Consider the following 14,438-nt stretch of genomic DNA (forward strand, 5'->3'; position numbering starts at 1 on the left):
ATGAATATGTCTGTACAGACATAATCAGATTGGTTAATGGCTTGGTAGTTTTACATCTTATTACAAAGCGGATCTAAATTAGTTTGATATCGCCGAAAATTCAAGTAATTAGTTAGGTAATTACTAGCTAAGTACACACACCTGCTTAGCAGCAGGTTTCTCTGTCTAAACTTAAGTAATTAAGAACAGGTCCAAAGTGTTACTATGGCAGAACTTTTAAGTAACGTACAGTGACCGCCTTACATTATATTTTAAGTTTAGTACTTAATACATTGATCGTCTAATTTCACCATATTATAGCAGTATACATATTATCGATTTCAAATAAAAAATTATTCACTGTAATAAAATGATTAGATTAAAACATATAAACGAAGTACTCAAATAGGAATACGCACTTGAAGGATTTAAATAAGTCGTTTCTTCTTGTTTTAGGTACTAAAATCATTACAAATATCTAAGAATAATAGTTAACAATTAAAATGTACAGCTTTAGATAGAAGATTCTATTTCAATATTTAATACTAATTTTACTGTTAAAATCAATATAGTTTCTCAATTCTGCAATTTATAGCGATTATAAAAGAGAATACTTGATCTTGGATGATTTCCACGAATCTAGGAACAAACATTCTTCGTTTCGTTGGTACTTTTCTGTAGATTTAAAGTCGAGCGTCTGACTTTCTAGGAATTTAATATTCTCGTGAACGATCTCAACACGAAAGCGGGAAAAGCACTCTTATCTGACGAGTTACAGTGTTAACGAGAATTGAAAAGAATCGTTTACGAGGTTCAACCATTCTGTTCTTCCAAAAATCTGGATTTATGTTTCCTACGTGTACTATATGCGAAACTTCCCTCGTTAGTACGTGCCAAGAACATTAGATATCACAGATTTATCGTTTCCAAGAGTTCCCTTTGCCTAATCAGTTCGATATAAAAACCAAAAAGACATTATTTCTTTTTTATTTATTAATAATAAAGATAGTTACAATACATGCGACATATGATCTTCTATATATTATTCTTATCACATTCTTATTACATTCTTATTATATTCATTAATAGAAAATTTTGCGTTAATAATACTAAGTATATCCAGTAATTACAATTCGAATCTGAAAGAATTTACGCATGTTAATAAGACGTGACCTTTTGTACCTTCTGCCATTTCCATATTCACGGTCAAAGAGTAAAGTATCGATAGAAATTGTTTAAGGTTGTTCTCACATGACCTTAACGACGGTGAAAGTGTATTTACCGTTTGTGACATAAATGATGGATCTTTATAATGCTTATGAACGTCGAAACAGGCGTTGATACGTCGTACATGATACAGCGTCTGCGTAAATATTATATTTTCTTATAGTATACGTAGGCATAGGCGTCGTTGTATAAAGTTACTAAAGTTCAATGTTACAGAGATGAAGCTAACGAAAACGCAAAAATAGATTTTATTATTATACTGCTTAACAGTAAATGACATGTCTTCGAGGCTTCTGCAAAAAAGGGACGAGTAAAAGTTAGCTAGATATCAAATACGTTTGAAATTAATAAGCTTGTATGTCACCTATGAAATACGATACATGTGAAAACAACTTGTAACTAGAAACATGAGTAATATCATCTCGAAGAAAACACATACACGAGATACAAAAGTCTCCATTAACCTACAAACATGAGAGCCGACTCGGATGACTTAATTTAATCAAACAATTTCCTCACAAATTAATTGAAGAAATAATCTTGCGTATATAACTTTACAATAAATATAATTACTCGAGTCAAATAATAGTTCCGAGAATAAAACTTTTTACAGTTACTTATATGCGAAACAATATGAACTACAATTGGCATATTGAAACTCGTTGTTAAGCCTTCCGTAGATATCGATTTATGCGCAGATCTACCCTCACGGTAGAACTATTCGCACATCTATGCATAGATATCTGCTATGTTACTTTCTCTTCGAGAAAAAAAAAGTAAAAAGAGAAAGAGAGGGAAATAGTGAATCCTCATTCGCAAGGATTGAAAAAACAACTAGCAGCGAGCACTTTAAAATGGAAGCACGCGTCTTTTGGTGAAATGTTCTCGCGGCTCAAGGCATCAACAATGGTGACATTTTCAAAGATCCTTCAACAACAATAGACCGGTATTTCGCCTTGAAACGTATACAGTGTTCCTTTATGTCTGTGGCACAATGCTTTTCGATCGTTCTCGAAGGGTACTCAAATCTCGAAGACCGATCATCCCTTCAGGTGTGTGGGACTCAGTAAGGATACGAATGCCAATTTTTGTAGAACGCGCGAATATATACTAGGGGAAACTGGTCCAAGGTGAATCCGTTGAGAATTGTTTCGTGCGTACAGACCAGACCAGGCACACAGATGTACACAATTCTGCTAGAGTTGTTTGGTTACGTGCGTGCAACTAGGAAACCGTGTCCTGGAAATGCTGAGATTAATGTAGGTCAACACTCACTCCTAAACTTTAAACATGGTTCCGCTCGTGTGTATTCGTTCGACGAACAAGCGTGTATAATGTATGAAAAATAACCAGTGAAAGCAATATAGGTAGAGAATCACGTGTCTGATTAGGAAAATTAGCCTACTCCCAGGTTTCTCGTATGGTTACAGGCTTAATTTTAACGGTTAAACTACGTTGACGTTGACTGACGTGTGCTATATAATTCAACGCTTCGGTTATAATGAATGAATCGCTCCTTCTCCCTTCGCGTTTTCGCGTCGCGCAGTCTCCACTTTGACGCATCTACTCTGAGCTCTGGAGATACGTGTATATAGTGGATTATGCGGTTCGTAACTTAAACGGAATCGAACGCGTTTTATCTGTCTCGTTGACGATGGAACTGAAAGGCGATTAGAGGTAGATCGATAACAGTTGCTACCATCAAGTGTCGAGAAATCTTACCATCCAAACGATCCGTCAATAAACGTCAGCCTATGGTGAAATGTGGATACGTCACCGGTGCGAAAAAGATCGAGTGGAAATAAGATTATTTTTGCACTAACTCGACAGAGTTTATGATTTATGATATTTGTTTAACGGATTCTCTTTCCTCCTCTTTCTTTCTTTGAATTTATCCGTCGGGAAATATATGTGTATATTTTGAGGATTCTGTGTTAGATTGAAAGTCTTATCATTCTTATTCTTTGTAAGGAAAAAAGTCAACTGCTTCAATTGAAGTTTTTATTAAATATTCTTCACTATCATGTTCATCCACCTATTTACCGATGCATTTATTCCATGGTCGTATGTTTTACATTTGTTGTCAGACTTAAAATATTGAACACTTTTCTTGATGTAAACTTTTATAAATATCTAAACAAATTAACAATCAATCTAACAAAGACTATCTCTAAGCTGTATCTTATAACAGAATAATGTATTGAGCAAATTTTGGGCAGTAGATAATGTCTTCAACAATATTGCCCTTCCGAATATTTCTTCCTTTCGTGTTCTCTTCTCTGTATCCTGATAAATGATTTTCTGAATCTCTCATTCTAATTCTGAATCAGAGCCATTAATAAATGTACCTATCATCACAATGTTTCAAAAAATTAATCTTTTCAATTATTTTAATCCATTGTTTCAATTGCTGAATATGCAGAATGTAAGAAATTGAAAAATAATGCCTACGTTGGCAGAATAAGATTATCATTCATCATTTTTAAAATATGTTTTTATGCAACGTGTAACATTTTCTCTAGAACAATCATAAAAATGTACATTCAATTTAATCTTAATAGTTAATAGTATAGTACTCGGCCTATGATTTATATAGATTCATAGCATATAAATTGTTTCAATGATTTCAGAGAAAATGGGTCACGAATTTCAGAAATATTTCCCACAAGATTACATGTCTTCTTCTTTTCTTTTAAACAAATTCTTTTAAATTCTTTTTATAAATTCTTTTAAGATTCTTTTAAACAAATATCTCCTTAAACATATTATTTTGAGATATCAAATGAAGAAACTATGAATATTAAATGTACAATTATTTCTACATATATCTAAATCAATATAAGAAATCAATAATTCGTGAAATGAGAATATATTTATTCTCTTATATGCAAAGTATCTCGCGGTGGCTAAGCTTCAATCTCAAGGTGCAATACAATTTCGGATGATTATGAAAGCAGATTTGATAGACCAAGGTTCATCACGGAGGATCAATCATTTAAGAACATGAGTAACTTTGCAAAGCAAATTCTATTACGCGGAGAGCATGGGAGATTTATCAGTGCATACGTTGCGTCGCATTGTTCGATAACTTTTGCAAAATTGATTATGATCTATAAACTCCATCGCCTGCGCAGGCTGACGCTTTCCAAGAGAATACGAAGTATGGAAACAATCTGTATCTATTAGCCTACTGGGTATAAGCGCAGCCTATTTGTCCTTTATCGAGGAAAGGGAAACAATAGCAACGACGCTTGTTCTTCCTGAAACAGCAATGCACGGATGCATAATCGAATTCAAACACTTGAACGTAATCAGCCCGCTTTAGAGATATCAGGTCGATCCTGAATGTAGCCGAGAATCGAGGTTACTATGTACAATGATGATGCGATATCACGAGAGCCACCTAGCGTGGAACGATCGATTGTGTTTTTCATTCACGCGGTTTTAACGTGCGCGACACATACATATCGGCACCCCAGTTTCGACCCCTCTAGCAAGGCTATTTCCGGAGTGGACAGGAAGCCCCTGGCTGAATCGAACCATCAATCGCCTTTTTCTCTGGCACGAACTTGCGACACTCTGAAACTGAAGTTAACGTACCTCGAAATGAACCGTCGAAACACTCTCGACGACAGACCGTGGAGAAAAATGTTTCTGAATTGAACGGGAACAGAATTGTTTCACGGCAGGAACAGAAAACGATCGAATGGTATAGTAGTACGTGAAGAAAGTAGCATATAAGATGGAGATAAATAGGAAACGGACAAGGGAAGAGGAATCGAAGGAGAAAAGTGTGTGACTCGACGATAGGGCCAGAGATTGTCCGTGGAATAGAAAGAAGGAAAAGGACAAGAGTAAAGTAGGAAAGTGGGGGTTGGAGAGACATACGATGGGAGAAGGACACAGGGGAGTGTTGCCAGAGACGGTGGGCGAACATTGCGGTCCAGAGGGATGAGGGAGAGGCTTTACTGGCAGTGAGGGCTAGCGATACTAGCGTATGAGAGAACGGGGATGGACGGTATACCAGTATGGCGGGGAAGAGTGGATAGTTAGGTGGTGGGTGGATAGTCGGGGTAGTGGGTCGGTTGGTTGGTTTGCGTGGAGAAACTGCGCGGCAGTCGAGGCCGCGAGGTTCAGTGCTAGGGAGCGCGGCGTCGCGATGCGTCGGCTTCAGCCTGCTGCCGCACTCGCTAACGGCTTTTCTCCTCGTTCAAACGTTCTCTTTCTACCTACCGTTACTCTCGAGTGACACAACGTGCGTTTCTTCCTCCTTTTATCTTCATCTTCTTCGTCTTCTCTTTTATTTTTTCGTCGCGTTTAATTTCCAAGCACAGTTTATTTCTCGGATTCGTCCACGTCCACGCAGTTACGCGTTCATTTTCCAGTAATTTTATACGAATCTAGATATCGTTGATCAACCGCGTGTCTTCCGCGAGTGCGGTTTCGCGTGTGTTATCCAGTGCGTGTAACCACGTCGCATCGAAACAATGACGTGCTTGTCGGTCGACATGAACGCGAGAATAATCGAACCGGTCAGAACCATGTGGCGACAGGAATGGTAATGTGGTAGAGGAGCGGCTTCGGTTCTCTCTACGAAATGGAAATGGATCCGTACGCGGTCGGTTGGCCGCCTCAAGGTCATGGTGTCGGCAGTGCTACCGGAGGTGTCGCTGCCAGTGCCAATAGTGGTAACGTGAGCGACGGTGCGAACACCATACCGCGATGCTGGAGCAGACCGTGCAGATCGACCGATCCGTCGCCGATGCGACCGATCGAGCATAGCATGCGTTCGACTGAGGCGATGAGATCGATGGAATCGATGAGATCGATCGATTCGGTGATACGTCAACCATCGGCTGATCCCATGCGGGCTTCTGTAGAGCATCATCAGTCAAGCAGATCTTTGGAGGCTATGGGCAGACCGATCGAACAACAGATTCGCACGGAACAGCCAAGATCCGCCGTTGACCATCCCGCCACGTCTTCCTCTATGTCTTCCACGCCGATGAGAAGCGGCATCGAACATCACGCGATGCGCGCCATTGAACATCCCTGTAGACTGAAAGATCACGCGAGTTACATGCACGATCATCACTTTGCCCGAATGCATGATCACGGCTGTAGATCTGTCGAACACGTATCGCGGATGCTAGAGCATCGACTTCACGAGCAGCATCCCGGTAGACCGCCGATCGAACAGACACCTTGTCGGTCAATCGAACATCCTCCTGTGCGACCCTCGCCCGTTAACTATTCCTGTCGGCCTCTCGATCACGCTCCTGGAAGACCTATGCCGATGGACTGTGTCATCTATGGTCCGCATTCTCATCCACCGCCAAGGTTACCAAGCGAAAGCCCGTTTCGCGTCAACTGCCCCGTGCATAGTCCCTTCCGATATAGATTCCCGAACGGCGCTGTCGATTATCACTCGCAACATCAGGTAAGATAGCAGTTTCCTTCATGCGGTATTGGATAAATTGGCTAATCGTTGATGTTACGAAGTTTACAGTTTCTTCTTTCAATAACTTGAAAATTCTATATTTTTGCTTATTATTCTGATTGGCGATGAATTGAGAATATTTATTATTAATATGAAAAAAATGTGTTTAATTACGAAGAATATAACTTACATTTAAGTAATTGAACGGTATTAACACTGTCGTAGTAATTAACGTTTAGTCAATATTATATGGAATAATATTACGACGTGAAGCTCACACATATAAAAATTGTATATATCTTTGAAAATCGAACTGGTGGAACGGAGAATATATGTATATATGTATGAAAAGTCAAGGAAGGGATATATTTCCAGTTGATAGTGACTTTCAGCACATCACATTTTTTGCAATATGTAAAACTTACTTCATTATACATTCTGTCCGCTGGTTCGAAAATTTAGTTTCGATATGGTGATGTCGTTGAAACAGAAAATTCATTCGGGAAGTTATACATGATACTACACACATATAAAATAAAATGTCGACAGTCTCAAGAAATATTGCGTATTTGAGAAAATCTTTTTACCTTTTTTCCGACAAATATTCACGATACTTGTAAAAATATTTGTTATCAAATATATAAATATATAAAGCTTCAAACGAACAGTATAATCAAACGAAAATATAACATTTCAATTTTATATCTTCATTTCCTCCTCTCTTTGCTAATACAACTCTTTTATAGTAATCACAGATGGGTAAAGATTTGCTGTAAAATTATTATTGCGTTTGCAATTCCTCAAAAGAAACGAATTACCTGTACAATTTTCGTGGCGAAATAATTTTTTCAGTTGCTCGATGAAAAAAATTTCGCCAACGACGAAAATCATTTTTACCACGGAAATGATCATCCAAGCAATGAAAGCCTCTTGTCACTCGCGTCAACGATATCACATTCTGCTTTCAAAATGAAATAATGTCGCGACGCAGCATAAACGCGCTGTGTCTTTATGAATTCCAATGTTTAGCACCAGATTCATATTACCCCGACGTAATTAGTTTCTTTTATATGTTGCGGTTTCTTTGAGGCTCTCGTAAATAAGATTACCAAGCCGTTCGCAATGATATGTTTGTGAGCGTGGCCACGAGAGGACTGTATAGCTGCGTCTATGTCGATAGGTTCTGTGCACTTCTCACTTTGGGAATGTCGTAGAGTAGTGCTTTAAAAGATTTGTTCAAAATGGTTTTCATGTTGCAGAAGAAAATGTAATTGAAGTTTGTGAAATATAGTTTTCGATGCTTTGGACGTTTTCGGTGATATTGCAGTGTTATAACTTAACAAAATAATACTTGCATTAGTTTCTATTCGTGGTCGTAGAAATTTAAGTTTGCGTAAATTATCAATAGATGAAAAGTCTTTCCAGTTTTTAGTTTATAGAAATTATCGATATAAGTTTATTCGGGTTAAAAATTGATGAATGTAGAGGATTTAGGAAAATTAAAATTAAAATGTAATATTTTATGTTTTATACGTTTCGTTCGTATCGTCATTTTTTTTTTTAAATACTTTACTTTTGATTTTTATAAATTCGATGAAATATTTTTTGAATTTGATATTAAAATGAAGGTTTCATAATGTCCGAAGAAATAGTGTAGACAGCAAGGTCTCTCTGATAACAGATATAAGAAAGATTACTATCAGAAGAACTATAAAGCCACAAACGTGGACTGTATGAGGTAATATTTGTCCTGCTATGATGAAGATATTGATTTTTATATTTGCATAACTAACTATTTCAATTATAATTTTTTTCTACGAAAACATTCTGAAAGAATTTCTGAAATAATTTTGGCAAATTTTGTACATGTTTTTATAAATATTTGACCAAACTAAACAAATGTACATATTTTATCATAGAGAGAAATTGTTGTCCTATTATTGTGATACATAAGAGAACAAGTAATTCGGTTGGATATAAATCATTTTTTACGAATGAAAAATAGGCTTTTTAATTTATGAATGCCTGATGATTGTATTACAAAAGATATATAAAAATACAAGATGCTGTATAGAACATTAATATCATCTGTTTACGCGTATATCTAATTTGTTTTACAATGAGGTCATAATCTAGAGAAGCTTAATTGTGCACTTTTTTAACGTTAAGGTGAAAACTAGCTTGCTTGGAAACTCGTTTAAGATTGTGTTAGAAAAGTACGAAGAACACGATGAGTTTCGTTTTCCTTGGTAATTAGTACTAATTGCCACGACAATTTTAGACTGTACAAAGATTTTTTTGTGTAATATTTTGTTTCATTTCCATTTGTTTAATTGAGGAAAAACTTTTTTTTTAATATCTATAACAATCTCAAAGATTATATTGATTTAGCATGTTTTTTAATCTGATAAAAAATCGAACAAAAGATAATAAACGCTGTGTTGTTTGCTCTTATTATTCCGTTTGCTTTACGGGAAGAATTTTATAGAATTACGAACGAGAGTTTCGTGTTTTCACATTTTATTTTGCTCTCGTTTTTTATTATTTATATTTCATATATACCATCGACTCATTAATAATTGTTGTTACGTAGCGTTTATGCATTTATTTAAAGAGTACACAGTAATCTTAATTTAACTAATAACAATACTGTTCTGAAAATGTCTAATTGTTTCTTACAATCTAATTTATCCGTTGATTAAAAGAAATAACTTTATCGATGTTTTGTCACATATAATATCGATCGACCTCATAAAACTTTTATAGCCATGTTCATTAAAAAATAAAGCCAAGATTAGGTAGACTCTTGTAGACTAACAAGTCCACGAAATATTAAAAAAGTTTTGCTTATTTAAACCGACATGGAATTACTTTCATCGTCTTTCCTTCGGTAGAGTTTCGAAAATTGAAGATTAATTTCTTTTTTTTTCGCTACAGCGTGCGTGTTTGTTCCAAACAACGTTGAAGTAACAAAAAAAAATTTGGTGTGGGTAAAGGCAATAATTTCTCGTAAAGAAATTAGATTTTAACGAGCAAACTGATTTATATATTAGTATTTTCTATATTTTAACAGTAAGACAAAAATAGGCTTTTAATTTTAAATATTATATACATATATTACATTATTTACAATATTCTTTGATAAAAATCAATTCTAAAATATTATTTGCGCACTAACTATAAATATATTTATTTATATATTCAATATAGATAGCATTAAATTAAATATTTGGCAGACATTGATTGTAACAGTTCGGTAGGTGTATATTTTAAGAAAAATCTAATCGAAGAAAATTGTAAGAATTCAAGGGATTTTCCCGAAGCCACGTATTTCATATCACCGGCGTATCGTACACAGATCGAATTTTCATCAAAAATAAAGCTATTCTTTCTTGGAAGAACACAATACGTTTCTATTGAAACCGGAATCGGCAAGAATAAAATCGCTCGCGCCCCGTCTCTTAGACTCAGTTTTACGAAAGAAATCAGTTCGTTGCGAATCGCGGCACGATTCTTACCATACTCTCTATCGGAAGTTCTATCTATCAGGAGTTTTAGTTGGAGTAACATCTGAATTTGCTTCTCTCCGTATCCTCCGTATTTTTCCAGACAATTCTGAAAGGAACGCTCTTCGATAGTTCGGCCGTTACGCGTTTACAATCCCCTCGTCTACGTTTACGTGCCCGAAATACAAAAGGACACCGGATAAAAAGGGGGTAGCCTACCGATTTCACAAGTTTCACCGATTTTCAGGAAGGATAGATACCGTACCGTATGCGCTGTTCTGGGAGCTGCTTGTCGTACAGATCCACTCTAACATGCAAATTCGAGTCGTTTGTGCAACTGGAAACGTGACTCGCCATCGATCGATATCACATCGAGCGGCGATTTAAGCCGCTGATCTCCCCAAAATATCTTTCTCTACAGTGAAACGCGATAACGTTTCGCGTTTCAATTCCACTGATATGAGGCTGTGCTTACTTCGTGAATCACGGTTCGTCGTTTCATTCATGCGTATCCAGCAAAGTATTCGAGTTCAACATCAGCGAAGAATATACGTTATTAATATTATATAATAAGTGAAGCGAAATGATCGGACGCCTGCTTGAACTCGATACTCTGTGCGTATACGATAATGACTTGCAGCGTGTGCTTCGCTAAGATAGGTCGTTTTATTGTGTAAGTATTAGGGTTTGGTGAATACGCTGCTAGCTAAAGTTCCACATTATCTGATGTAACTCCTTGACATTGGCCTTCCTGTCTTATATGGATCGAACATTTATGTATAATAATACGAGTTATTTGTTTAATTCATTCTCAGAATTATCAATCGAAATATTGAAACATCATAGATATTAATCCAAGAAATATTTTTGTCAACTCCTAAACGTAAGGATCGCCTCTACTTAAAAGGAAACGTCAAATAGTAAAATACTTTCATGTAATAGTGTTCTTCGATTTTTGTATCGAAGAAAGTAATCATACTTCTTCGACATTATGATTTACATTTTATTCGTTCGATGGCTAAGATTTCTTCATGCTTGAGAAATTATTTGTTGCTCCAAATAGAATTTGAAACCTTTTCTTAGAAATTGAATGTTTCTTATCTTTGTAAAACAAGAAGTTTAATTTGTCTTATGTGTTGAATGAGATCTCGAACGATGAAGCGTATAACATGATATCATACAATATACCAATGGTGTATAATATGATAGTTCGATTACATTTACCTGATGCATTGGTAACCAATTCATGGTGATAGTAAGATTGTTTCAGTGGAAAATGATCGGCCAGCGTAATGTAATTGCCTGTAATATGAACGTATCACTCTGTTTTAGCCTGTTGTGATTTCCTGCTGATCCTTTCATTAACGTGTGCGTATAAAGGATTCACGAGGTACTAATAATACTAGTAATTACTAATTACGAATACGATCCATGATAGTATAGAGAATGCATTGTATTATGGTTTAACAGTATCTTTTTCCGTGTTTGGATTACATTGAAAATATTGTTATGTTTGTTATTATTTTGTTTGTTTAGCAAAAATAATAATTTAATTTGATAGTAATATTAATATAAGAAATAACCGTCATATAAAATCTTTATCTGATCGACGAGTATATTCGCTTCTGCAAATAGAACGAAAATTTCGACGTAGATACGCAATGAAATATTATTACCGCAAGTTTGAACGTAATCTCACCATTTTCTGTTTTTATTTCAGCGAAATCAAGATTACTTGATGAAATAAAAACAGTGAGACGTAGGTACTGTAAAGAGCAGGAAGGTTTTTATCGAGATTATCGTAAACTTTCTGCACGGTATTTGCAAATGACATGATTAAAATCCAACAGATAAGAGTCTGCAGATATTCCCTCTCAAAGCGAGCTTCGAGAAATTCAAGATTACGAATAACCAAGAATATCCGTGTAACGAAGGCTTTCAAGATCTTTCGCAGAATTTGTTATTCGTCAATTTACTCGTAAATCTGCGAGATAAATGTGTGTTGCCAGAAATGATTTATTTTAGGAAAACGAGAACACTAAAGACAAATATCTAATGCTAAATGTGCTTGTAAATTGTTGTGTTAAACATTCGTCGCGTTGCCAATATTGATATTTTCGATTTTGTTGCTTTCATAAATTAATATATCACATGGTGTAGGGTTGCATGGTAATTATATTTTTCAATCAAGTCCTTATGTATGAATTTTAGAATTAGTCGTTTTCTAAGTATAGGGATTTGCATAATATATTGAGTATACAATATTTTTGTTTGTTATAATTAAAAAAAAGTTTTATTAACTTCATATAGAAAATGTTATATGATGGATTCTTTATCTTTTTATTCTTATCTTGTTTATTTTATTTATTATTATCCTTTATTATTTTTTCCTTTTTATTCATTCTCACATCATAAACTTGAAAGTGAAGAAATAACGACTATGATCAATGAAATATCGCGTGGATTATTCCAATATATCATATATCACGTTGATAAGCTTTATGCAGTCATGCTGAGAAACGAGGCCTATGTTAGCATGATTTCGGTTAGTATAGGTTTAGTGTGTATATTTCAAGATTGGAAAGTTGGTGTTGGATTTTCTCAAACATTATTATTCTACGGGATGAGTTATGGAAAGCTATACGTACAGGATTTCGAGTACGAAGATAGGTAGAAAGCAAGAAAAAGAAATAGATGTTCTTGAAAGCGGTACATCAATAGACATTGACATTTTGTATATCATACTGATTGGATTTATAACTTAGTGTGTTCTCAAGTTTGAAGTGTCTCTTGTAAATAGGATCTTTTTTAAATAAATGTTAAAATATTTTTTATCCAGTTATTGAGTTATTCGTACTGTAATAAGTTAATATTTTTCTTCTGATTGCTCGTTCAACGTGTAATTATCATGACGATAGACAATGATTATATTCTTTATAATTTTTAATGAGATAAATCACAGGCTACCATAAATTTAGTAATTAAAAACTAATTAAAGACTTATCATACTTGTTGAAGTGATTACATCAAGAAAAACTCTACACCTTTTCTTTTGTATATCCGTGAGCTGAAGACTGCTGTTACGAAGAGAATGGAATTTAATGAAACAAAAAATGAATAAGAAGAGGCCATATTATTGTGCTTTTGAATATAAATTTTATTTTGGGTTACAAGGTTTAAAAACAAAAAAGCTGTAAATATATGAACGTGCTCCCTATTAACTTCCTATTGTATTGTAACATTGTAAGAGTGAGGATCTGGATCAGCATACACTATATTTATACTTATACTTATATCTCTACTTATTTCAATATATTCTTCTATTACAAATTCATCCACTCGTTACTTTATCAATCAACCTCAATAATAATACTTTTTAAGGATCCGAATAAGCAAAGCTTATAAATTTTTGGAAATATTAATGAGTTGTAAATACAAAATGAGATATAAATATTAAAGAAATACGCTATTATGTAAAATTTCCTGTAGTGAATATTTGAGGTCATCGGGGTAAAATGTGATATTATTACAAGTTCATAGTATACAGAATATAAATTGGGGTTTAATAAATGCAAATGTGCATCGCAGAGATGATAAGGTGAAAAAATTCAGGAACTAAACGGGCGGAAACTTGGAAACTTTCGGCACACGTGTGGAATATCGGTATCCGGTGAGTCAAAGAAACCATAACCACACATTATCGCGTAACAGTAATAGTGGAGGAACTTTAATTTCCAACGTAATTTCGATTTAAGTCATTTCATTTCATTTGAAATACTCGCTAAGTGCGTTTCTATTGCAGTCCTCATACAAATTTCGATTTCCTAATACATCTTTATCTATATCTAACATTGATTTAATACATTCAGTTTAATCAAATATAATATGATTTGTATAATATATCAAAAGGCATAAAATAGGCATAGAATAACCTATTCTTGATGCTGTATGAACATTTTTCCCTATTATTCTGAATTCTGAAATATCGATGAATGTCGTTTTAACAAGTCTAAAAATTTTTTAATTTTCTATTATCCCGCTCTTATTATGCATAGTGTTTGAAGCGACATTCATTCAGAGTAACTGTATTAACATAAAATTGCACCGAATATATTAAACTGCCTTAAGATATGAGCATGTAAATGAATAATAATTTTGTCTTCGAAATTAGGTATTGATATACGATAATTTTTTTTTCTTTTTTAATAAATTAACACTAGGAGATATGAAATTTTAGACGAACTTCGATATGACCACGAAGTAAACATTTTTATAGGTTTAGAGAT

At 34.7% G+C, this 14,438-nt stretch overlaps 1 protein-coding gene across 10 annotated transcripts in view; it reads left to right on the forward strand.

Moving 5' to 3' along the window:
- The window catches only part of LOC100645564 (peripheral plasma membrane protein CASK), a 266,777-nt gene that overhangs the window by 91,796 nt on the left and 160,543 nt on the right, over positions 1–14,438 (forward strand). The window contains exon 1 of one of the 10 annotated variants that reach the window (XM_048408646.1): positions 5,312–6,646. The exons of the other annotated variants lie outside the window; for them this stretch is intronic. Within the exon in view, the coding sequence (XP_048264603.1) occupies positions 5,804–6,646 (843 nt within the window). The 5' untranslated portion in view covers positions 5,312–5,803. Of the gene's footprint in view, positions 1–5,311; positions 6,647–14,438 lie in introns of those variants that run through there. 10 annotated transcript variants of the gene reach the window in all.

Source organism: Bombus terrestris, chromosome 9 (genome assembly GCF_910591885.1).
Source record: "Bombus terrestris chromosome 9, iyBomTerr1.2, whole genome shotgun sequence".
In the NCBI taxonomy this organism is placed as follows: domain Eukaryota; kingdom Metazoa; phylum Arthropoda; class Insecta; order Hymenoptera; family Apidae; genus Bombus; species Bombus terrestris.